Source organism: Naegleria lovaniensis, assembly GCF_003324165.1.
Source record: "Naegleria lovaniensis strain ATCC 30569 chromosome Unknown tig015, whole genome shotgun sequence".
In the NCBI taxonomy this organism is placed as follows: domain Eukaryota; phylum Heterolobosea; class Eutetramitea; order Acrasida; family Naegleriidae; genus Naegleria; species Naegleria lovaniensis.
Genome location: NW_025407837.1, coordinates 675,038 through 700,840, shown reverse-complemented (window position 1 = coordinate 700,840; position 25,803 = coordinate 675,038). Strand labels below are relative to the sequence as shown.

The 25,803-nt window shown below is 36.3% G+C and overlaps 8 protein-coding genes across 8 annotated transcripts; 5 read left to right on the top strand and 3 right to left on the bottom strand.

Annotated features, from left to right (window-relative positions):
- Window positions 1–51: 51 nt before the first annotated feature.
- C9374_002524 (uncharacterized protein) lies at window positions 52–5,622 on the bottom strand (the record flags this gene model as incomplete). Its single annotated transcript, XM_044691952.1, has 5 exons — window positions 52–2,715; window positions 2,787–4,404; window positions 4,488–4,766; window positions 4,841–5,281; window positions 5,378–5,622. The coding sequence occupies 5 exons, from the start codon at window positions 5,620–5,622 to the stop codon at window positions 52–54; spliced, it is 5,247 nt and encodes a 1,748-aa protein (XP_044550772.1).
- Window positions 5,623–5,690: 68 nt separating this feature from the next.
- Window positions 5,691–7,312, bottom strand: C9374_002523 (uncharacterized protein; the record flags this gene model as incomplete). Its single annotated transcript, XM_044691951.1, has 2 exons — window positions 5,691–6,811; window positions 6,925–7,312. The coding sequence occupies 2 exons, from the start codon at window positions 7,310–7,312 to the stop codon at window positions 5,691–5,693; spliced, it is 1,509 nt and encodes a 502-aa protein (XP_044550771.1).
- Window positions 7,313–7,426: 114 nt separating this feature from the next.
- On the bottom strand, window positions 7,427–11,994 carry C9374_002522 (uncharacterized protein; the record flags this gene model as incomplete). Its single annotated transcript, XM_044691950.1, has 2 exons — window positions 7,427–9,686; window positions 9,740–11,994. The coding sequence occupies 2 exons, from the start codon at window positions 11,992–11,994 to the stop codon at window positions 7,427–7,429; spliced, it is 4,515 nt and encodes a 1,504-aa protein (XP_044550770.1).
- Window positions 11,995–12,280: 286 nt separating this feature from the next.
- C9374_002521 (uncharacterized protein) lies at window positions 12,281–14,923 on the top strand (the record flags this gene model as incomplete). Its single annotated transcript, XM_044691949.1, has 5 exons — window positions 12,281–12,694; window positions 12,745–13,487; window positions 13,574–13,859; window positions 13,915–14,722; window positions 14,778–14,923. The coding sequence occupies 5 exons, from the start codon at window positions 12,281–12,283 to the stop codon at window positions 14,921–14,923; spliced, it is 2,397 nt and encodes a 798-aa protein (XP_044550769.1).
- A 1,334-nt stretch (window positions 14,924–16,257) lies between these two features.
- On the top strand, window positions 16,258–19,428 carry C9374_002520 (uncharacterized protein; the record flags this gene model as incomplete). The annotated part of the gene is made up of 4 exons (XM_044691948.1): window positions 16,258–16,872; window positions 16,950–17,073; window positions 17,230–17,649; window positions 17,732–19,428. The coding sequence occupies 4 exons, from the start codon at window positions 16,258–16,260 to the stop codon at window positions 19,426–19,428; spliced, it is 2,856 nt and encodes a 951-aa protein (XP_044550768.1).
- Window positions 19,429–19,768: 340 nt separating this feature from the next.
- On the top strand, window positions 19,769–21,595 carry C9374_002519 (uncharacterized protein; the record flags this gene model as incomplete). Its single annotated transcript, XM_044691946.1, has 2 exons — window positions 19,769–21,013; window positions 21,074–21,595. 2 exons carry the CDS (start codon window positions 19,769–19,771, stop codon window positions 21,593–21,595), a joined length of 1,767 nt encoding a protein of 588 aa, XP_044550767.1.
- Window positions 21,596–22,387: 792 nt separating this feature from the next.
- C9374_002518 (uncharacterized protein) lies at window positions 22,388–23,723 on the top strand (the record flags this gene model as incomplete). The annotated part of the gene is made up of 2 exons (XM_044691945.1): window positions 22,388–22,993; window positions 23,094–23,723. The coding sequence occupies 2 exons, from the start codon at window positions 22,388–22,390 to the stop codon at window positions 23,721–23,723; spliced, it is 1,236 nt and encodes a 411-aa protein (XP_044550766.1).
- Window positions 23,724–23,749: 26 nt separating this feature from the next.
- C9374_002517 (uncharacterized protein) lies at window positions 23,750–25,279 on the top strand (the record flags this gene model as incomplete). The annotated part of the gene is made up of 1 exon (XM_044691944.1): window positions 23,750–25,279. The coding sequence occupies one exon, from the start codon at window positions 23,750–23,752 to the stop codon at window positions 25,277–25,279; it is 1,530 nt and encodes a 509-aa protein (XP_044550765.1).
- Between the last annotated feature and the right edge of the window lie 524 nt (window positions 25,280–25,803).

The window sequence follows — 25,803 nt, the reverse complement described above, 5'->3', positions numbered from 1 at the left end:
TGTGTGTTTTCCTCGTGGTTGATCATTCATCAATGTTTTTCTCGTAGTTGATTATTCATCTTCTTGTAACAAACATCCTAACATGGAATATACTTTTTGAATGGCTAATTTCCTTTCCTCTCTATTCAATCCAATGCAAGTTTTGTGTGTTGAAATCATGTCGTGTAACAATTCCAATTGCTTCATAAATGTTGAGCTTGTTGTTGATAAATATTCGTTTCGAACATTACTCGTTGGAGGAGGAGGTGGAGAATGATGTTCATTCGTTTCATTCGAGTCTTGTAAAGATTCAAATCGAACATGTTTTTTCACAATTCCTCCAGTTGCTTCGTGATATAATGAAAGTGGTTCAGTGTGATTTGTTGGACTCTTTTTAAGAATTGGTGTAATTTGAGTATTATCATCTTGATAATTTCTTGTACAAGTTGTGGAGGGAGATACTGTTGTAGACTTATCTTCATCATTTGTAGAGGGTTGCTGTTTTTGAATGATTGGTTCTGAAGCTACCGTGAAGGAAATTGAAAGCGACTCATTCGATACCTTCATCTTGTTGCTTTGTGGAGTGCAACCAGATTCCAACTTGGCAAACAAATCTTCCACTGATGAACTCGTGTTTTTCTTTTCTTCATCTTCTTCGAGTCGAATGGGTGATAATTGCAAAGCAGGTGCTGGTGGTCTTTGCAAATAATCTGGCGTAATCAAATCGATAACAGAATTCTTGTTGTTGTTTGATTTAACGGGTGTCATTCGAACAATATCTTTCTTAATATCCAATAATGAACTGTCATCTAAATTGGAAATGTTGTTTTTTGGATGATCAGCAACAATGTCACTAATGTTTACAAGGTTTGTGGATTGTTCTGCCTTGTTGAACGTGATGTTCATTGGAGGAGTATTGTCATCATAATCATCATCATCACTCATGTCACTTGTTGAGAGCATGGACGAAGATAGTAAACTTGGATTCATCTCGGGAACTACCAATCGTGTTTCTTTCCGTTCTCTGAACTTTTCTTTTTGTGATTTAGTAAGTTTAACCTTTTTAGTTTTCTGTGAGTCCTCTTTGATTGCTTGGTTTTGTTTCATTGATGAAGAGTGACTGCTGACGACACCTGCATCAACTCCTCGTTTTCGTTTCTTCAAATCTGTGGAATTGTCATCATTTGGTTTTTTATCGTCAAGTCCATGTGAAACAATTTTTGAAGTAGGAACATCTTCAATCAGTGGCATGGTGGTATTTTGTGTGTTTTGAGGAAGAGGAAACATTAATTCTTCCATATTGATTTCCCTTAATTTCAGTAAATTCAAAAACGTTTCTTTCAAGGTTTGTGATAATGATAAAGTACACGAGCTTTTTGCAAAAGTATTTCTCCAAAATTGAATGGTAACCTTTCTCAACTTGGAATTACGTTGACCATTCATTCCTAAAATAAAGATATTTTCCATTTGATTCAATAAAATTTGATCAAATTTGACACTGTCCTGAGTGGCCCATTTGGACAACTGAGAAAATACACACTCCCAAATATTTTCACAGAGAGATGCAAACTGCAGCATTTCATCAGTTGAATAAGGCATTGACTTGGATTTCATTGCTCCTTTAAATTCAAATAAATTTGTAAAGTCCTTATCGAAAAGAATTTCTTCAGAGTATTCAATTGCAAATTGAAGCGCGTGCTGCATGCTCCGTGAGAGTGACAGTAATTTCTTCAGCTCTGTCATTAATTGCACTACATTTGAAAACAGTGGTTCAGTTTGAGGAGTATATTGCTGTTGCCTTCTATAGTCAAATATCATCCAAACAAAGTGTTTAAGCAAATTTTGCAAAGTATGTACTGCCGTTTTTCCTGAAGATGATGTTAAAATCGAACCTTTAAATCGTTGAGATTCGTGACATAATGTACATATCAATGAAAGTATCTTGGTTCCATACAAAAACCAATTTCTCATACTAGTAAATGAAGAGGATATCATTCCATCATTCATGTCAGCATTCAAATTGCTCAAAATGCAAACATATTGATATTGAAGCTTATCAGATAAATCCTCGCAAATATGTTGCAAATGAGCATGAGTAAGTGTTGTTTTCAAATGTTTGCTAATGTAATTGAACGGAGGTAAATTGCTTGAGGAATAAATACTTCCATACAGCAAAACTACATCTTTGAGGGTGTGGAGTAATTTACCATCATTTGAAAATAAATCGTTCATTATGGTGAAATGTAAATTTGTAACATCTTTCATATCATTGGGTAATTGTTCTTGATTTTGTTGCCCAGATGTAGACTTAGGAAAGGATCCCAACAAATCAAATGGAAAAAAGATCAGCTTCATCAAACATGTCACAAATTCTGGCTTCACAGCTTTGCTCGTTAAGCTAGACTCTGATGTGCTTCGTTGACCGTCAGAGACATGTTTAGCGAGATAGTTTTTTAACTGTTGTGCTTGAGATTTTCGTTTTTGGATGATTTCGGCGGACGTATGGGCAAATCGTGACTGATGATCATCTTCTGAAGAAGTACTCATCAAAGAGAAACATGAGTCAATAATTCGCATGGAATCTCGAAATAGAGTGCAAAATTTTTGCCAAGCCAACATTTGACATTCAATAACTTTGGTGAGAGAGATCATTTCGACAGTGTTCTGTGGAATGTTACAAAAGACCTTTTGTTGAACGAATAGTAATTCGGAGAATATTAATTCCAAATAGGTTCTCTATTGTGTAATTGAAATTTTCAAAATTATCCAGGCAAATGACATTACAAATTGATTATTGAAAAACTTACTGTATGATCATAATACAAGTCAGGCATTTCTAACGAATCAGAAAACAACCGATCTGCAAGTGCAGAGAGAATTTCAAAAATAATCTCAGTAGCTTTGGTCACATTGACAGAATTTCCCTTAATACCCCTCAACGAAATCTCAAATAATCCATGAAGTATTGCAAATAACGGTGATTTCTTCTCACTGTTTTCAACCACGTTTGTTTTAAATATTTTGGTGAAAATATCCTTCAAATCTAAAGTAATCGGAAGCATATGGTCGTGTTCCATGTGCCCATTCATGTGTCCAGTCATTAACGTATTCAATGGTATACATTCAAAGAAACTCTTTAAAAAGAGTAGAGTCATTTCTTGTGTCCAATTCTGAAGCATCGTTCCACTAGAATCAACTTCTGAGAATGGTTGAAAACTTTGTACGACATTTTCTAAACAAAATGTGGCTAATCGAGAAATTAATTGGCGTACAAGTGAGGAATATTTTTCTTTTTCTTCTTCGCTCAAAGTTTTAGGAAAATGTTGAATGTAAGATACCACCACTTGACATAGTGATCGAAAATAGCAATTAAGTACTTTTGAGAATCGATTAGCTATGTCTTGATTTTCCGTCGAATTCAATTTGAATGATACTAAAAATCGTTTGAATAACTTTTCTAAAAATCCTTCAAACATCCACTTGAAATTTGTGAAAATAAATTCCAACTTTTGAAGTGGACTCAATGTGTAGTCTACACTACCAGATGGATTTGAAGAAGAGGTATTAAGTATTTTGTTCACAGAAGAGGACTGAGTGCACATTAATACTCCTTCTTGTTTTAAGCATGGAGCTTCAAACCAACTTGAATATTGCTTCTTCACAAGGAATGAAATATCATTTAGAGCCACTCTATGATCATTATTACACATTTCTGATGGTGAATCTTTTCGTTTTTCTCTAAATTCATCGTCACTATCGTCATCTAAAAGCGAATCTTTTCGCTTCTTTGTTTTCTTGAGTGTCTCTCGTTGATCATTGTACAGCCATTGACTCAAAAACAAAATTAATTGTTCTCTGACACCATGCTCGGTCAATTCTTTCGATGAAATTGCATCATAAAACGGCTTCAATACAAGCTCAAAGAGTAAGGTAGTATTCTTTGCAGCGTCTGGCAAAATTTGAAAAATAATTCTACGATAACACATTTCATGAATTCTCTTATCCACAAGTCCCAATGTAGTATTTGGGCTATTTGCGAGAACTTTTAAACCTGCAAAAAGAGGTTTCATAATTAACGAGAGTCTTCCTTTCGAAGTGTGAAAATAGAGTGGTTTGTGGGATTGGAAAGTTTGAATGAGCATGGACCAAGCATAATCGATACATTCACAAAATAATATGCCTCCAATAATTGCTTCGTTGTGTCGTTGTGACGACCATGTGGATGATGAGGGTTGACTTGTGGATTGAGCAAACGAAGTGTTATTACTTGAGGAAGATTGTGATGAGTCATTATCAACAGTACGTATAATAGAGAGCTTGGATTTTAACAGTTCATGATATTGTGTGCAAATATTGTCTTTGGCTAAATTCTTTCCTAAAAAGTATACAATTAATCCCCATGCTTTCAATGCAATAATACATTGTCTATAGTATATCATGACAAAAAGAAACAAATTTCAATGCAATAGTTTTTTTTCAATATTGTGTAAAATACATAACAAACATACCTATTGGAAAATTCGGGTAAAAAGTAATGCCATGAATTATGAGTGGTGGTTGTTGCAGATGATGTGAGTGGTTGCTGTGGAAGTGTGATTGATGAATCGTAGATTGAAATAGTTAGATTTTGTTTGAGAGCTACATAAATCTTTTCATGACGGTCCATTAAGGTTTGTGAAATGGTTTTCAAAATCTCCTCAGAAAATTGAAATTTCTTATTATTGTGAAAAGGAAGCATTTGTTTGAATATGAAGAGGTCAATCACTTTTTCTGCAGCAATGCAAATACTAAAATTTTGTTTGTAAATTCAGCAATACCATGAATTAAACTATTTTTCGATAATTATATCACCAAAACATACTTTTTGTGAGGAGAAATTAGACTTTCAAGTACATCCACGAGCCACACATTGGCATGTTTTGCACTCACTTCTTGAAGTTGATTGATAATCACAAGAAGTGTATTGAGTGCCTCCGTTGTGGTCGTATGTGATTGATACGGATTATTAATTCCATAACTAATGCATTTGAAAATTTCTGCGGCAAAAGGTTCTATAGGATTCGATGATGATTGTTGTTGTGAAAGAGCCGTTGTGCTTGTCGCATTATGAATATTGGAGTGATGGGAAGACACAAATCGTTGAACTCCGAGACACCACACGGCGAGTGAGAGCGACTTTTTGGAGATTTTGGTTTGTTCAAACATGATTTGAAAGAATTGTTGAATACTGGATGATGTGAATAATTTTGATATTGTTTCATGATGTGCCAAATATCCATAACTTGTGTAAGCGGAAGGTGAGCTGTGTGTCAATGATGAATGCAATTAGAATTATTGAAATAATTTTGAGGATGGTGTGATCACATGTAAATTGTCATATCATTCCGAAACTACCTACAATTCCCCAAATTGAATTTGATGTTCCAGTAATTTTAACAGCAAACTCAACTTGTCAGAAACAAATTGTAAAATAATTTGTGAGTTTTTCTTTAACAAGACTACTAATTGTTGAAAGAGAGGTTCTCGCGCCTCCGTCGTCGTGTGGTTGTCATTCGATGATTTTTCCAATTCCGATAACAGGTCCTTTATTTTCTGTAGATCGGATTTCATAATGTTGTTTTGCTCCGTGTTGGTAGTGGTCATTGTGCGTTACTATTTTTTAAAAGATTTTTTGTTGGCGCGAAATTTTTGTAACGGTCAACAATTTTCATTTAAAAGAACTTTTTGATTAAAGGAACTGGGGAAGGTACATGAAGAGCATCCGTTACCTTATCTATGACATGTTCGGCCTTGTCCAATACTGTATTCATTCCCTTCTCCTCAATCTCGGAAACAATCTGCTTAATGTCATCTAAATTTGCATCCAATTTCGAGAGGAGAGAGTCTTGTTCATGTATGGCATTGGAAATTTCACTTGCCACCTCCTTCAATTGATCAGCCCATTCACTCACAACATTTCCTGTTGAAAATTGCTTTTCTACGGACTCTTTCAACGTTTTTAATGCATTCACAATGCTTTCCAGAGGTACGGATGAGAGCAATTTTCCGGCAGTGTCAACAGCTGCATCAATCATTTCCTGAGGTTTGCTCAAGCACAAAGCAGCCACACAATGTTGATGCGAAAAATCAAAAATATTCTTCACTCGGTCAGGTGTGGACTTGACCAATTCAATAAATTTCTCGAAGAGTTGAATCATGGCACTCAATGAACTGCTCAATAACTCTTTCACAATTTCACCAACGCTTTGTGCAAATTTCACAACAGGTTCTAACATGTTTTGTATCATTCCAGTAATAAATGAAGTTGAAAAGTGTTTCAATACTTGTTTAAATTCCTCATGAAGTTGTTCGAATTGTGAGGTCAAAAAATTCTTCTCTTTCAAACCTTTCAAAATGTTTCCCATGTTGAGTAAACCCAACAAGTGTCTCTCTGAAATTTGCTCCGTCTCGTGAACCACTTCTTTTGTGAACCCTTTGGCACATTCCATGGTTTTTAAAATGGTTTGTTGAATTTCTTTAAAAGTTGAAACAGTTAGATCTTTCAATTTTGAAAAGGCTTCTAGGACTGAACCCGTTAACTGAGTATAAAATTCATGAATGGTTTGTTTGGCGTCTTGGTAGAAGGCATTCCATTCTTTTTTCGCATTATTTTCGACTTCCCTCAATAGTGCAGCGACACAACAGGCTACCAAACTGAATAGGCACCCACTAGGAATCATTGAATCACCATCTTTCAAGTGATCTTTCAATTGATCCAAGCTATTTAATAGTTTTTGAGTCATGTCCTTAATAGAGGAAATGTTTTCTGAAGAAAAAAATTCTGCCGAAGCTTCTGATATTGGTGTTGACACAAGTTCGTGTGTCCATTCATTTATGGTTATTAATATTATACATGATATTGAGTGAACGACATTTATCTATATACATTGAAATGTTTGTACTTACTTCCACTACATGCTTCCACGAAATGTTGGATCATAGTGAGAGGGGATTTAGAGCCTGTTGAACTGCTCGAATTTTGATCATTGTCATTAGCAGCAATATCAATTTCGTTTGGATTAATGATCTTGGAAGATGATTCATCAGTGTTGCTGTTCGTATCGTGCGTGTTCGCAGACTGAATCATGTGAGAAACATCTCCGAAAACGCTGGTCTTTGGATCAAGCAATTTTTGATGGAATAATTTTTCAATTTGTTTTCCTTTATCAGAAATAGTTTTGAATTCATCATGAAGAAGAGTCATGAGGGAGAGTGGGTTATTGAGCAAGCTTTGCCTGTCGTTTTTTATTCTCTCCGAGAGAGATGATGATGAAGAGGTCATGAACGAAATCATTTTTTCAAAAATCTTATTACAGTTTTTTACTGTGTGCTTTGAATTGGTTGTTTGTTCTCTTTTATTGGAATCGTTCGACCTTCTTGCAACACTTACAACTGGACACTATGCATTCTACAGCTTGTCATCAAAATCGTCGTAAGGATTCAACTCTCCTCCAAAACTTGCCAAACTACTATTAATTGTACCCATACCAAATTCTCTGGCAACTACACTGAAACCATTCGTTGCAAGACGTTTGAAGAAATTATCACGTTGTTCTTGTTTGCTAAGAGTGCCACCTGAGGCACCATATCGTCCACCAGCTTCCTTTGCTCGTTTCAAAACTTCCATTTCATTCAAATAAGACTTGTTCTTTTCGGCACACTTTGGGCATTCATCCTTCTCGAGACATCGTTGATGATAACTGTGCATACACATAAAGTGAACTGCAGGTAAATCCAATTGAGAGTTACAGAGTGAACATTGGGTGAGTTGGAAAATTTTGGCACTTGTCCTTAACTCCTCAACTTCATAATTCAATTTTTGAGTTTCTTTTTGTAACTCTCGAATGGTGGATGTTTGATCTTTGATACTTTCTTGTTCAGATTTCAGCTTACTTTGAAGATATTGTTTGATAGTGGAGAGTTTGATCTTGCTGTTTTGACACAATATATCTACAACCATTAGAGGTGGTATGACATCATTGTCCTTGATTTCTTCTAACAGAGAAGTTAGATATTTCTCAGAATTTGGTTCTTCACTTCCAGGGCCTTTGGCATAAAATGAAAGTGCTTGTATCCAAACATTTCGATCATCTTTACATTCCTTCTCTCTACATCGAGAAAGAATATCTTGGAATTTTCTATCAGGATCAACTCCATCCTTATCCATATGATACTGAATAATGTCATAATGAAGACCAAGAACTTGGTACAGATATAAAATTCCTTCTCTGAATTTTGCAGATTGAACAAGTACAAGTGCATGTTCCCGATCATATTTTGGTTTGCTATCATCACCGTGAGATCTCTGGGATAAAATGTCCATAATTTTAAGTCTATAGGATGTGGTCATGTCAGAGGAGTGAACAGGATATACTTTGTAATGATCGTTTCCATCATCAATTTTTGGAAGTAATAAACTGTTAGGAGTATCCACTGAGGATGTAGTGCCGCCTTGTCCTGCAGGTGAAGTTGGAGTTGGAGTGTTGGAATCAAGGCTTCCCTTATATTCATAATATTGACCATTAGTAATGTTGAAACCTTCCTCAGGAGTATGATCGATATCAGCGCTGGCCATATTTCTATTATTTACAGTATTGTCTTTGGACCAGAAATAAAGATAAAGTTCAAGTAAAGTATTGTATACCACTTTGTCCATATTGAAATGAACATCTTTGTGGTAACTGGTGACAACCTCCAATAAAACCATCAACCAGTATTGATTTTGTGTGTGATCCTTATCGGCAGAGTAACAGAAAATGTAATCCTCTGGTGACTGGTCGAATTGCGTAGATGAAGAGCTCACCGAAATGTTCAATAGATCAGGATCCGTAATATGAAGCTCCTCACATGCTGATTGTGTCAAGAATATTCTTCTCTTATCATCAATATTATCTGCAACTTCAAATATTTGAGGAATTACTCCCGTGACTTGTTTCTTGGATGGAATTGCTCTATAGTTGGTACACATTCTGATCAAAAAGTTGGTTGCTCTCTCTGGAATGTTAGCAACCAATTTTCTTCCATATTTTCGCATAAATTCCTTTGCTTGCTCCAAGTTGAGAGATTCAATGTGTCGGAGAGCCTTCTTGTAATTCAATTTGTGCTCTGGTAATTTTGGATTTTCATTCCATTTTGCAAAGTCTTCAATGTAAATTCTAATAATCCAGTCATTAAGTATTTTCTGTTTTTCTGGATTATTGGCAAATAGGGGAGCATTACTTTCTGCGAGTTTAAGTGCTTCATCTCTGAAACCATTCTCTCTGAGAACTTTAATTGCAGTTTCAACATCATAGTTCAATAGTTTGCTATTCCTTGGATGAATAAATTCTTCAAAAATTTTTGACTTGTCTCTCATCTCTACAAGTTCCATAAATCGATTCATTAGTTGCACTTCGGACTCTTCCTCAGCTATTTCTGCATCTTCTTGACCATCATCATCATCCAGTAACATGTCCATTCCTATCATATCTTTGTCTTTAGAAGACATGTTGGACATGTTGAGACCTGATGGATTAGTCATGAGTTGTATTTGTTCCTCACTCAAATCATCCAATCTCATAAAACAATTCAGTAACAGTGTTGTGTGATCACGATTGTTCTTTCGCTCTATATGAAGCTTTAACAAATATTGAATCAGATAGGCATTCTTTTGTGAGTCAAGGAATTTTCTAATGACATATGAAGGTTCTACCAAAGGAATGGTTTGCATATATTGACGAACAGCTTGTTGATATCTTCCTTGGGAAATAAATAGTCACCATATTTACGACGAGTTTCAGAGTTGAAGGCGTCATAGTCGAGTTGTTGAATTGTTTTTGCGAGTTCAATTGCATAACGATATTGATACTTCTTGATGAGTAATTCTAATTTGCTTTGAGGAGGTTTCTCTTTGAGTTGATAAATGTAATTTTCACTTCCGCTCTCTTTACCCATTGGACCTTCTCTCTTGACAATGAGGAAAATAGTACCAGTATCAACACCTTGTTGATACACTGGAACCACATCAATAAATTGATATTTTCTATTCTTCTCAATGGATGATACCGTATTACTTCCCTGTTGATTTGCAACACCATTTTGTGGAACATTGTTTGCCATATGAAGATTTTGAGTACGGAAATCATATGTAATGTATGCATTATTAATGTCATACATGTTGAGAATGACATTTCCCTTCTTATTGGTTACATTGTTGCCATAAATTGGTAATGGTGAATGATTTTCAACTCGGACCATGCCCAAATAATTTTGATACCAGAATAATTTCCTACGAATAATGTTATGATTGTGATGAGTGGTATGTGATGGAGGAAGCTTTACAAGTTTATCATTGGCATTTGATGAACTGTCACCAGAACTAGTGCTCGAGGAAACTATAATATTTGGATTGTGATTGTATTTGAAAGCATGAATTTCATCACCTTTCAACACAATAAATGCCGAATGATATTTTCCAATTGTTGTGTCATAGAGAAGGTTTTGATTTTGCAGCGAACGTTGTGAATTATACTTGGCCTCTTGATGTTCTAAAAACGATGAAGCATAAAATGGATTTGAAATACAGGCACAACCAAATTCAATGGGATCAGAATTTCCAACAAAATTGGCTCCTGTGTTTGATGTGGAGTCTTGAGCAGAGTTTGACGCATTACTTGCTGTTGTCGACACAAGTGATGAAGATGAGAAGGGGATTTTTACAAAGCCTGATCCCAAAGAACGAGCTAAATCCCATCTATATACATCATTCTTATCAGTGGCATAGAGTACCCAATTTCCTTGTTTGTCCTGATTTGAAAGGAAGCCGAGGGAATTAATTTGACTGTTCGATGGCAGTGCTTGAATGCTCGGTGCTCGTCTGTCACTCGACGAAGTAAAACTAAAGAATCCTGTTTGAGTTGAGGTTTTTGATGCAGATACAACACCCGATTGATTTGAACTCGTATTTCTCTTTCCAACATCATTGTACAAGTAAACATATTTTCCTCTCGGAATTGCAAGATATTTCAAATCGCTGGTAACTTCAAATTGATCAATGGAATTAATGAGTTTGTCCTCCTTGTCATATCTTGGAAGAGTAATTTCGGCTTTTGGAATGGTCAATAGATCAGAAATTTTGAAAGCTCCCTTCCATTCGAATACTTTAATTTTTACATCTTCCTGGATGGTAAGATCTTTCAAAGCACTTGATGATGTGTTTCCATTTTGTTGTGAGCTTGCATTATTGTTGTGAGCACCATCGTCATTGTTCTCTGTGGAGGCAACCAGAGTCTGAAGAATGGACATGTTGTAGTCGCTTCCAATGGCAATGAGATAGTTGCTTTTAACTTTTTGTTCTTCATGTTGACCTGCACTGCTTGATTGCTTTCCACTCGATCCACCCTTATATTCAGATCCGCTCTTTGGAGTGACCACTCGAATCGAAAAGACAGCTTTCGAGAAGACACCCACAACACACGTATGCTCTTTTTTATGAGTATCAATGGTATGGATATTTCCGTGATCATCTGAAAAGAAGAGAATATTCTTACTTGCTGCAACACTTGAAATGTTGGTCTTGTCCAATCGCTGAGAGTCCATAGCTGTGGTACTTGTATAGAGAGTGGCAAGTGGAGTATTCTGAAGGAGAGGTGAGTTCAAAATTAAATTATTATTCAAAGGTTGTGTGCCACCGAGAGAATTCTTGCTCTTGTTGCTATTGTTCGAGGATGATCCTCCTGTCGATAGGTTGCCATTCAATGATGAAACTCCATACGGAGTTACACCCGGTGGAAGAAGAAGAGGTGATACTTGTGGATGATAATATTGTTTGCTCTTCTTTTGCCAGCCATCAAGTCTTGAATGATCAAAGAACGTAAAAACATTGGAAAAGGGTTGTTTTTTGTTGTTGTTGTTGTTATGGGATCGCAGTGATGATGAGCCTTTGCTGGCCGAGGGTGTCATGGATAATGGTCGGGAAGAGGAAGCCGAGGATAACATGGTGTTGATGAATCGTGGTTGATGATGATGAGATGATCTCAAAGAATAATGTGTCAGTGCAGATCAACTCGTGGCTTTAGCCTGATAGGTATGATGCAGGCTGTCCTTTGCCGAATTTTTTTGGTTTGATAGGTGATGGAACTCACTGGACCAATTTTCAGCTCAAGAAACAGAGATCGAGAGAAGTCAGGTACTTGCAGTAATTGAGATACTAGTAGTTATGGGTATGGTGAATCATGTGGGGTATTTAGAAGCGTTCCTTCCCTTCCTTCCTTCACGGTAACAAATGACGAACTATTTAGGAAGAATTGGCAAACTTTTTGGTCAAAATCTAAAAAATCCCTCCACAACTCACATGCAGCAACACAGCCCTTCCGATGATCATCCATTCCATTCACTCGTTCAACACAACCGCTCGCAAGCTGAAGCATCCTATCAACTTCCTTCATCTTCGTCCTTGTCCGACACTAAGGAAAAAAACAAGCCTTATCATCAACGTCATAAAGCATACCCAGACTGCAATTGCTTAATGAAAACGGTTCTATCTCCGGTGAAAAATTATGCATCAAGAGCTTGCCATCCGTTACCACGAATATCCTCTTTGGTGACCATAATGAACGTTCTTGTTGTTTTTTTTCTTCTACAATTCTTCATCAGCGTTGGAACTGTGTTTATAGTTCTGAGCAGTGAAGGTACATTGGTAAGTTGTGATCAGGTTTTAGAAAAGACGATCATGACTGTTTCATAAAGATCACCATAAATGCAGAAGAGTCAGCTCACGGGCAGGCCTACGAGAAGGTGTTGAACGCTCTCACTCAATTCATGTCACCTTCGGAAGCAGTGACGACAACCTTTCACAACCACTTTCTTGCATTTGGCCTTGATTCAACATGCCACACCACGTGGGCCAGGCTCATGGCTGTAGCACGGGTCTTGGACTCTCAAATTACGAACATGTATTTTGCAGACAAATTAAATCGCGTATCAGTATTTGAAAAACGAAAGCAAGGAAACTCGGTTGTGATGGTACCTTGTTATGGACCTAACGCCACCCTTACTCTTTCCTATGCTCCTACATGTCGCTCCTCTCATTTAATGTACAAAGTAACTGATGAAGGAATCATTATTTCAAGCGAAAGTCAACACAAGGATTTTTATCTAAAGAACGTCACAAACGCGGAATGGTTTCAATTGATTACCAAATCTTTAAACTTTTCCTCATCCACTCATGAAATACACTTGCCCTTAGGTCAAAAGTATTCAATTTGGAGTAATATTATTCAATCTCCCAACAACGGTAATCTCTCCACGTTCGTCTCCTTATTGATACGAGAACCTAAAAACGGAGCGTTTGTTGGGGTTGCAGCTTTGGAGTATGGGCTTGCTGATTTGAATGAATACTTGACAAATTTGTTGCCAAAAGAAACACCTCACTCTATTATTGTCCTAGATGACAAGAATCATATTTGGGGTGCATGTTTAAAGCTAAGCAAGTTTCCCTCCTTTGTTCCTTCATTACAAACATTCAGTCGTTTCCCTTGGATTTCAATAATGACACACTGTTTCAAACCATTTTCAGTATAATGCAAGAGGAAGAACTATATATTGCTTCACAAGGAAAAGTAACTCAGCTACACACAAGAAAAGGCATGATTGGTTTTTACTATTACTCGATTAGCTTTGTCCCAACCAATAATATCGTTGTGAAACTAATTATATTAACTGAACATGTTCAATTTTTGATATCGAGTGTCAATACCAGAGTTACGACATGGGTGATGTTAATTTTGATATTAAGCCTTTCTGTTGTACTGTTGTTGATTGTTTTGAAAACAATCACACATCCTTTGCAGCGACTGGGAAAAGTTAGTATTAATTACCTTAGAATACTGTATTTTAACCATCACACACTTCATTTAGAAAATGACAAATATTTTACGTTTGGACCGAACAAGATCAGTTGGAGTTGAAGCAACGTCTCTTTTCCGAGATGTAAAACAAATGGAATTATCCGTTGAGACGTTTAGAAAAGCACTTTTATATTTTTCTCTATTCATTCCAGATCATGTTGTGAAATATTTTCTTGGTAACAATGACTCGGAGTCAGAATTGTTAACAGTGAAAAGACAAGTTATGAGCATTGTAGTACTGGATTTGAACGATTTTACGGAATTACAAAAGATAGTGGGAAATGTGACATTTAGTCAAATTTTAAGCAAAATCCTCACTGAAGTGACCTCTTCCGTTCAATACAACGAAGGATTTGTGTTCGAGGTGTCTGTAAAAAACGGATTAAAAATTTACGGGTTGTGGAATGATGCAACTGCTCCGGTGGAAAATCATGAAACAAAAGCAACAGCTGCAGCTTTAGAGATCAAGGAGATTGTAGAGAATAAGATCGAGATGGTGAAAAAAGAATATCACTGTTCCAATATCAATCTTTTCTTTAAGGTGGTCCTTGCATCAGGTTTGATAGATTTAGGTTTCACTGGATCCACAATCTCTAGGATATGTTTTTCTTGCTTTGGAGACACAGTAGCTGTTTGTGAAGTGTTGTTGGAACATTGTGGCCAAAACGAGGTCCTGTTATGTGAGAATGTGTATCAAAAGGTTTCAAACATGTTTCTATGTTTTTACAAACAAACAATACCTTACAGGTCAACAGTTCAAGGAGAGCGATGCGAATTAAGAATGTACATGTTGAGAAAATATCTGAAAGATTCAAATGGTAAGTGTGGAATATTAAGCTTTTTTGGAAAAGGAATTCCCTTAATGATGAGCAGCTTATGAACAACATATTGCGTCCAAGTTGTTACAAATCAGAAAACGAAGAAGTGAAATAGATTCCACTGCTTTGAATACCGATTCCATCTTCATTTCGTTATGCATGGAGTTACAGAATTTAGGTGCATTCAGAATGAATAACTAAACGCGTAAACAGATCCCACTGAGTTTGGCAAATGAATGGTGAAGATCAACATTTTCATGGCATATGACAGTAGAAAATTAGTTGTGTCGTTCTCATTCCAAAAAACATCGGCGAAATTAAAAACCGGCGTTACATAAAGCCCATTTTCAGACCGCATCTCTCCTTCGTTCGGTTTTCATCATTGAACCATCCAAACTCCACTAAACATTAGATAGAAAAAATGTTCAAAAGTCACAAAGCCCAACCATCCATTGCAGAAAAACCAACCGTTCTGTTATGTTACGGACTCACTGCATGCTGAGGAAGCCCACCGGTTCACTCGAGCTCGAAAATCTCTGGCTTGGTGGATCGGTGCAGAAAAGCTGGTTATCAAGTCGTCCTTTCACCCATTGAAACTTATGGAAATGTGGTGATTTACTTGATTCCAACTGGTGCTGTCATTATGCCATTGGATGAATACATGATCGGAGAAGCACGATTATATCAATTCTATCCATCGGGAGAATCTGATACTGAAAAGAAAGTAAAAGCCTTATTGGAGAAGAAATTGGCTCAGTATCAAGAACAATAGATGTATTTTTGCTAGTGGACAACAACATCCAAAATATATATTACGACAAGTATCACATAGAGCACAAAAAGTTCATGAGGTAATAATTTGGTTTGAAAAGTATGGAATGACGATTTGAGAGTGAAAATTTCTTTGGAATTCGACGTAAGGTCACTTCAAGGATCACCTCAAATCTGAAGATGATACATTGCAAACCACAAGCAGTACCAATGATGTTTGAATGAGCTCTCAAGAATTTGAAAAATCATTTTGAAATATAAATACGTAATGTTTAATTTTTGAATCTACAACTTTGCATTTCCCCACAATGACGAACGTATTACGTAAAGTCAAAGACTTTGGGACGTTTCACATTCTCATGATCGTTCTTTTTAACTTGATTTAACAATGACCCTTCCATCACTCGTCTTGTGGACCTTCCAATGTGTTGTGAGATAATTCCATGACACACCATCTCATTCTCACTCGTGTTGATTCAAACAAATCCATTCAATACGATTCGCTATCAAAATCTTTTTTTCATTCTTCAACTTTCCACAATTAGAAATGAATGCAGTAACTAGCAACTAATTCTCAAAACCATCTCTTTCCAAATTTTCTCGAGCATTTTTTCACAAAAAAAACAAATTCACTTTTTCATTGTGCCACCGTCCACACGATTCGTTGACCATTTCCAATTCCACACCCGCATTATCTCTCTCTTATTGACCGTTGGTTCTGACAAGTTGTCCCGTCAAGCACCGATTCTTTTCAACATCAAAAAATGAATCATCTTCCTTCATCATCATCAGCCTTTCGATCGTCGACTTCCAATCATTCCAATATTCCTGCAACAACAACGAATATCAATCATTCCATTCCGTCTTCTGGAAATTCATCATCTTTTCAAAATGTTTCATTTACTTCTTCTCATCCTCCTCCGAACACAACCATTCCTATAACTTCAATGGAAATTAATCGCAACTCTACAATGGATCAAAATCCAACCATTTCAACCATGCTGTCGAATCAGGAAACTTTAAATTTATTGGAATTGTTGATGCGGAATGGAGAGTTGAATTCTTTACTTGTTCGAAATCAACCAAATGTTGTGTTGCCTTCATCATCATCTACGACAACGACAAATGGTGGTAGTAACAATAATCACACGTTCAATGTCATGACCTCCCAACAACAACATCACTTGTCAACTGCCAACACCAATGAACTTGGAAACGCCATGATGAACAATGTGTATGCAAATTCGTCGTTGGCGAATCCAACGAATAACTATCTTTTAAATACGATCATGAATAATACTAATGCGAGCGCACTATTGGGAATGAACAGTGTGACAAGTTCTTCGAATCAATTTAATACAAATTCCAATTCTACGCTTGTGGGTGCTTCACCACTGTTGGTTCTGGTTCGAAAAATGTCGTGCCATCGAATGGCAGTTTGACATCTGACACTCAGCAGCAAAAACCAAGCGAAGATAATTCGGGAACTGGTGCACAACAGTCCACAACAACAACGACCAATGCTCCTCTCACTCATCCTATTGCATGTTTAGCTTGTAGAAAAGTTCACAAACGATGTGGTATGGTAAGTTTTTTTCATGCAACAATATTTTATGGATTTCAATTTGTTGCTCAATGTTCACAAAATTCATGATCTCATGCAGTTCAACAACTTTTTTCTGAAATATGATAACTCTTTCCAAATTTGTAAATCTTTATACTATCTGCCCATTTAGACAAAAAACTACCCACTTGTACTCGATGTTCAACAAAGGGAATTCATTGCGAATATAAAGAACCAGTCTTTAAAAAAGCTGGTTTGATGAATTTAACTGCCAACACGTCAAATGCCAACACAACGAATAACGCCTCTGAAAATATCTCAAAGAAATCCATCGATGTCATTTCTATATTCAATTCAGCTACTCAAGATCTAGACGAAAGTGCACGAATAGCAATTCAATCAATCAAACAAAATACCATTGAAGCCTATTGTTTGATTGTATGTAATGGAAGTCCACCCATTCGACAAGAAGATTTAACAAAATTATTACTGACAGGTTCACAAGAATTATTAAGAAGAAGAGATGTGTTGGCATTAATGCTGGCCATTCAGGGATCGGTAGAAATGGTTTTTGGATTTGCAGATCTTGCAGGTAAGTAGAAGGATTATTTTTTATGATAACGATTTATCATTTAACCTTTCGTGTTGTATTCACTTTGAAATTTACGTAACAGAGGAATCTTTTAACAAGTCGCGAAATATCATCATGCATTATTTTGATGACTTTGACAATCCATTCGCGGCTGTTACGTACAGTATCATTGCATTATTTAATGCTACTATTGGAAAGCCCTCCAAAGCAAGAGGATATCTTCATCTCACAGATCAATTCATTGCAAATTGGAAACAAAAAAACATGGTCACTGTGGTCACAACAGAATCTCCATTTGTAGAGTCACACGCTCACGGAATTTCATTAAGCATTTCAAATCTTCGAGTTCAACAAATGGTGGTCGAATTAATTTCTTGTGAAACTCATCCAGTTCCAGATATTGCAACGTTTGAAAAGATTTCTCTCGATTTATTAGGTTCCTCATTGCCACCCAAACTCAAAGAATTTTTCAAACGTCAACACATTTCACGAGACGATATTGATGAAATGTTGAAAACTTTTGAAGTATTTGTCTCATTGCTGCACTATTCCGTGAAACCCACATTCAAGTCAGAATTCTCTGTGAAGATTCATCATTTGAATTATTTATTACTCATGAATGGATTGAGAATTTTATTCTTATTGTTGGCTGGATGTAACATTGCATGTGCTACAGAAAATAATCCAGAGCATATTCAATTATTGGAAAGCTCAGCATTGGCCATTAGCAAAATTACTGAAGATGAATTATTCGTTTTTGTGAGTCCTTACTTAATATCTTTCATTTTGGTGGCAGTGAGAACGAATTTGGAAATTTGTAAAATGATCGATCGTGGAGAGAGAGAAAATTTACGACCTGTCATTATCAAAAAAGAACGAATTACCATTCCAAATATTGTGAAACAATATCACGAGAATGAATTAATTGATTACTATGCTGTGGTTGCCAAAGATTTAAGAGCTCTCCAAGTATTAAGCAAACGCTATCGATACGTCGCTCCACACACCAAAGAACTCGAAGAATTTCTGAGTCGAAGGAATCACGAGTATTCGGAACAAATTTCACAACTTTTTGGAGCAAGTCATTTAATGAATCAACCATTGTCATCATCCTTCCATTCTTCCTCCTTCTATGATTCTGGAGTTTTCAATACAGCTCAAGAAAAGAAGATGAATCGAGTGGGAACGTTTTACAATGAAATGAGAGACTTTTTATTGAAATTTAATAATCGAATAGAGGATGCATTTGAAGGAACGGCCACTCATTCCGCTTCACCTCGTGACGGCACTCAATATTTAGAACGAAAATTACGAGAGGCCAATGTGGAATCTTTATCTGATTTGGAATTACTGTTGGCTGAAATTAGTTCCATGCAAAATCAACATCCTTCACCGACCATGACGACGAATAATAATCATGGAGGACCAAAAGCTTTAACACCAACGAGCCAAGGAACGAACACAACAGGAGGAGGTTCTTCATCTTGTTCGAGTTCTGCAACGACGACGAGTTCTGGATCCTTCCAACAACCACAACCACAACATCATCATGTGCCATACATGTCACCACATAGTTTTCTGGGTTTGCCACAAAATCACCCATCCTATTATTACTCGTCATCGACACAACATGCAATGGGATTAAATGCAACCTCAAATAATCATCCAATGGGATCCAATATGAATCAACCTTATTATGGAGATGGATTTTTTGATCCTCTGTTGGCGCATTCTGAAGATATTGATGTGTTTGAGAATCAATACCCATTTCAACCCTAGTTGTATTGTGTGAATTAAACATAATGTTCATGATAGTAGAAAACGGGATTTCATCATTGTCTCACGCGAGTATTTTCTTTTGTGCATCATGACAAAGGATTTGGAAAGCGTACTCACATGCCAACAGAATTGAATTTGGAAATCATTGAGGATCAACAAGCTCCTCTGAATAATATCATTCCTTCAAGATCATCAACTTTCAGCCCACAACGCGAAATTTCTTCGCGAGCTTGATGTTACAAAAAAAATAACTTTCCCTTTCCTCCAACAGCAACATCGGCATGAGGAAGCATCATCACGATCTTGTCTCTGTATTCTTCCTACCATCATCACGATCATCATGGCCGTGTTTCGATCCATTTACCACCACGGCAAGAAACTCATCCAACCACATCTCAATGATTTTCAAAACGGAATTCGATCAATCTTTATTACTCTATATATTATTGAATTGATTGTCATTATACTGATGGTGTTGCTACCTCTCGAATTTAAGCATGTCATGGGATGGCATAGTAGTCAAAAGCTTAAACTTGCTAAAGAGCTTGCAAGACGAAAACAATGCTTTCATAATCAGGAAACAGAAACGGATTATGACCACCAGGCTGCCCTTCATAACAACACAGACTCTCTCACAGACGATTCGAATTGTAGCATCGATGAACATAGTGCAGATGCACATGGCAGTGACAACACTAGTGGCCATCCTCCAGCCATGGAAACCTCGTTCAGACTGGACTCTTCGAATATTCGAAAATATGTCGTCAAGAAGTCCTATGGCAATCGAATTCGAACTCGATCAAGAGGACTTTCATCCTTGTCAGACTCTCTTCTCTTGAATTCACATCTTCATTCGGATCCATCACAATCCCATACAGCCAATACATCATCATCATCACCACCTCAACCAAATCCTCAACATACAGATCCCATTCCCTCTTCTCCCAATGAAGAAACTGGTTTACAAAGCCATTCACGAGCACTATACTACAGCACTCATGACAAGCATGAAACTGATGACAACTTGTCACACGTTTCTCTCGTGAGCGAAAAGGTGTATAGTAAGAAAACAAAGATTAGTCGTCTGAAGCAAGCATTAATCTCCATAATCAAATCAATATCTGATTTCAGAATTATTGCAACCTTAATCTCTATATGCAACTTGTTGCTTGGATTCATTAGCTTGATATCCATATTGCCCTACGATGCAAGATTGGTGCTGATCAGTATCGACTGCATTCTTTCATTGATGGGATTGATACCAATTGTATTTCAGTGGCTTGTTGTATTGAGAACAATGGAGAATAAGGACTCTATCACGCACAACACCAGCACTAACACAAGTAACAATATCAAAATTTTGAGTCTGTTCGTTTTCATGTGTACCCTATTTTTATTCATTGGATACATATTGACTGTGATATTTGTAACAGGGTACTCAAGAGTCCTACTTGCAAGATATATCATGATGGTGGTTCTATTTCTTTACTTTATTACTATTTTCCCATTACTAGTCATTTATGGTATTAAGGTCTATTTTAGAGTGTTAAGGGAGAATAAGGAGATTCGATTTTTTCAATTCAAAGTAAGTAGTGTGTGACGGTCAGACTCTTTGTTTCATGAGCGTCATGTTTTGTAATTATAGTTCACAAAATATTTAATTTTTGAAAGTCTCACCTATCTCTACTTCACATTCTACACGATCTATTTTATAGTTTCATATCCCTATTTTTTATTTACATTTAATAATATTGGAGATCGATTTATGACAGTTTATCCATGGGTCATTACACACTTTTTTATTTTACTCTCGTATTGCAATCGATTTTATTTCCTTTCAGATTGGTTCTGCATCAAGCAATTCTACAATACTCTATTTGCGAATGCTTTCTGTGGAATATGTCACAGGAGAAAAAAAGAAATTCATGATACGAGCGCGTTTTATCATCATGGTCATCATGAAACCATACATGCAGTAAGAAAGATCAGTGACGCCTCAAATACTTCCTCACATCAGCATGTATTTGATAATCATTATTCAACCTCTTCCTTCGATCATCACAACGAGGAAAGTACTGAAAGTAACTACAGTCACCAACACAAAACGGCTCACCCTAAGCACATCACAGATCAAGTTCAAGAGCCACATGCCGCAGAACAAGATTGAAACAGCTCAATATGGTCTGTGCATAACCTTTATATATCGAGTGGCTCTTTCAAAACATGCATTAGTATTGTGTGTTAGTATGTTTTCCAATTTTATGTTGTTCACATCAAAATTGAATTCATGCGTAATCTGGCCATTCATAAGGCCACTCTCTGTAACGAACAATACAACGGAACCATGTTACCAACATGTTATTTTTGAAAAGCGATATCAAATTGAGCATTGTACAATTTACCAAACTTGCCCTTCCAAGAACAAGCTTGATACAATGTAATGTTGAGCTTTAGCACCATGCTAATTATGTTGAATTTCCATACATTACCAAATATTCTACATTAACCATTGATAGGTGTTAGAGCTGATCTCGGCAAGAGTTATGACGAGCCATTGAAGTTTATTCGCTTTGAGGGATGAAGAGTCGCAGCGGTCTCGAAATGAATGCATTTTGCTCAAAAATGTGAAAAGGACATGTTTGATCCCAAGGTATCGTCATCCATAACGGATATCCATAGGATCATGATCATAGCAAAACTGCCAGCGAAACAAACTTCCGGGCTTCGAGTATTAAGATTTCATACTCGACAAAAAAATGGGTAATGTTAACTACCTGATCAAACTGTAGTTTATGCTTCAACTAAAACGAAAACACGTCATGTAATTTCCTTTTTGAATCACACTTCGGAATTGTTATATTACAGCCATGTTGTTGACAATATTACAAAAATTGGCTTCCTAGAATTCGTGTAGAGTTCATCATCATTTATATATTAAAAATTATTAAAATTCATCGTGATGGGTAAAACTTTAGAGATTCAAGAACACCTTCCTGCACTTCATTCTTTACATACCTATCAATACGAAGGCGATCAATATTATTCTGCCGATGAAATTGTTGGATCGTTCTTTAAAAAGGAGAAAAATCAAAAAATCTGCAATATTATCGAAAGAAGCTATGGCAAACACATCACGATCAATAATTGCCAACAGCAAGAGATTGGGTTTCCAAAGGTAAAAAAGTCCGCAATTTTGTTAAGCTTGGCAGCCGTTATTGGAACTCTGTTAAAGTTGTCGAAGAAAGATCATCATGATTTATTAATTCAACACCTGTTCCAAACGCATCCCAATCACAACAGTGATCACTATGATACACGTATGGATGACGATGAATTATTTGATAATTCAATGGAAGAAATTTTCAATCAGCCTCAAGTCGAGGACCAAGATGAAGCTTTCAATCAATTGGTTGCTGATGCTGCATCCTATTTTGTTGACGAGAACTCTAATGAAAATGATGATGATATTTATGAAAATAATATTATAGTAGAAGCTTCTGATATAATTAATGATGCAAGTCAGCAACATGAACTTAATACAACCTCACAAGATTACTCTCAAACAGTAGATAGCATGGAAAAAGCAAACACTAATCCTAACCTTTCTCAACAGTGGAACGATCAATGGAACGCTTCTCAATTGTATACAATATTCTGGGCTTAAGTATGTCGAACCATTCATTTTGGCAGACCAGACTTGTGAGACATATTTGTCCCAATTTGCACTTTGGAACTATTTCAAGCCTCAACAGCAATCACAGCCTCAACAATTCCCAACACAACCAATTTGCTCTCAACAATATAATATTGAACAATGGAAAAATTGTTATACAACTGATACCGCTTTACAATCCAATACATGTGACTCATTCAACCATTCTCAAGCACAATCTGATAATGATCAACAAGTAGAATTGAAATATTGGGAATGTGCTTGTTGTAAACACCAAAAAGTCCAAGCATGTCCTCACAAATACCCTGGTATTCAATCAAATCAAGACAATTACAACCGTGGAGCGAAAGATCGAGCAAAAGAAATAGTGTCTATATTTGAGAAAATGTTAGGTAATTTAGGACATGATGTACATGCATGGCTGGAATGTTATCTTCAAACTGATGAAGGTATTAAAACAGTAATCCAAGAATTAGAGCAAAATATTAGATACAGCCATCGTTATCAAAAACTGAAAGAATATCTAATTGAAAAGAAAGATGTAACTATTGTGCAATATTGGCGAGATAATAACTTGATTTCTGATGTTACATATCATAACTTCGAAAAGAAGTCAATTTAATGACATTACTCCCGACAAGGAAAGAGATGACAACATCGAAACAATCACTAAATGAACAAGTTGAGAAAACTTTCAAATTACGATGTCCAAGTTCAAACTACATTGGATATATTATAGACTTAGATCAAGCCATATTTTATATTCTGAAGCTATGTATGTCATTAGGGAAAAAATTACCCAAGAAAATATTTTTTAAAATTGGGGTAGATGGTAGAGAAATTAATGGAGTTAAACAAGTTGCAGTTGCATTGGTTCCACTCAATTTAAGAGATGTATTTCCATCGCAGGCTGTTTATTCTGTGTTTTATATTGGGTTATTTCAGATGAAGGAAACAAAAGAAAGTATCAAAGAAACAATTGGAACGCTTCACGATGAGATTGAGCGTGTTTTGCAAAAACAATATTTTGGGAAGCATCAAGTTTGTCTTTTTTATGTTTCAGACATGCATAATGTAGGCATGACGTTCTCATTTGATTTATGTCCCTATTGTATGGCTCAAACTATTGTAGATTTTGCATCAACTCCACGCGACTCTCTTGACGGCCAGTTACCTTTTTCTCCACCACAAACAATACTATGTGCTCTTCATATCAAACAGAGGCTAGTAGAAAATGTTATTGGTTATATGGCATCAACAACTTACAAATATGAGATTCAGAAAAATATACAAACATTACATGGATTGGAAACATTTAATTGGAAAGAGTTCCACGAACGAGTATCGAATTATGGAATTTCTCAAACCTCAGCACGATCATCAATCAAGTCATGTATGCTGTCGGGAGATCATTGTAACACTATTTTACAAAATATTGAGAAAGTTGTTGATAATATTGAACCAAGCACCAAACAAAAATATTTACAAATTCTGAAATTGTTGCGAAATATTATCATTATTATTGAAATGCATCAAGATAACGAAAATAATGACAATGTATTGACAGCAAATAAGATTGTGGAATTGGACAAACTGATAATGCAATTCTTAGTTGCGTGTTTTTCAATATGGACTCAAGGAATTAAAGCTCATTATTTCCATTTTATAATTCATGTACCCTCAATAATGAGCTCTCTTTTCAAAGAAAAATTATCACTCTCGATTTTGAGTAATCAGGGATTCGAACGGTCTCATTTATTTCACCATGCAGTGTTTAATCGAATTATTAACAATGGAGGAGGTCGTACTCAAATACACCCAACCAAACAATTGCTATTGTGGCAATGGCGAAAGGTATTAGTCGCAATTGACTTGAAGGAAAAAACAGGAGAAACATATTGGCATGAAAAACGTTTAAAAAAGCTTTATTCTTGGGATGCAAGTCATGTCAAACCACAAAAGGAATTGTATCAATGGTATGATGCTTCTTTAGTGGACCCAACCATAATTACGGATCGTGATAATTTGAACATGATGATTCAAAAGATCCAAGAAAATGACAAGGAGAACAGGAAGAAGCAAACTTCCAAAGATACAGACACCAATGCCTTCGCTGGGAGAGTAACTGCAACAATGTCACACAAGAAACGGAAAGGATGTCCTAGCAATGATGAATGAAATCAAAAACTTTCAATCCAACAATCTCCATTCTTTGACTGTACCCAATGACTGAGGTGTGCATAATATAATTCGAATGAGGTGTCGTAGGAAATGATCAACTTGGATGCAATGCAACGATATTGAACAGTTTCAAGTTCTGAGCGAATGGGCCTGTTGAATCTCTTTCTAAGGCTGTCAATTACATGCTTTTGGTCGACACTCATATAATTCTTTGCCCAAGTCCCATCCCCGAAAGAAGGAAAGTTTGGATAATTGAATTCGTAAATGATGTGACGAGTCCGTTCAATGTCACCTTCTCGGTTGATCCAAGGAGAATATTGCTCCACACGAACATACTTCTCGGGCCCCATAGTCTTACACATATACATATCAAAAACGGATTCTTTACACTCACCTATTGGCAATCGAGTCCGTGCTGGGCCGTTGCAAGGAGAATTCATGTCCCACAAAAAGTTGAAAAGCTTGAGTTCCATACGAGCAGCTTGTTTCCGATGGGAGTTGTGAGTAAAATGGATTAAATT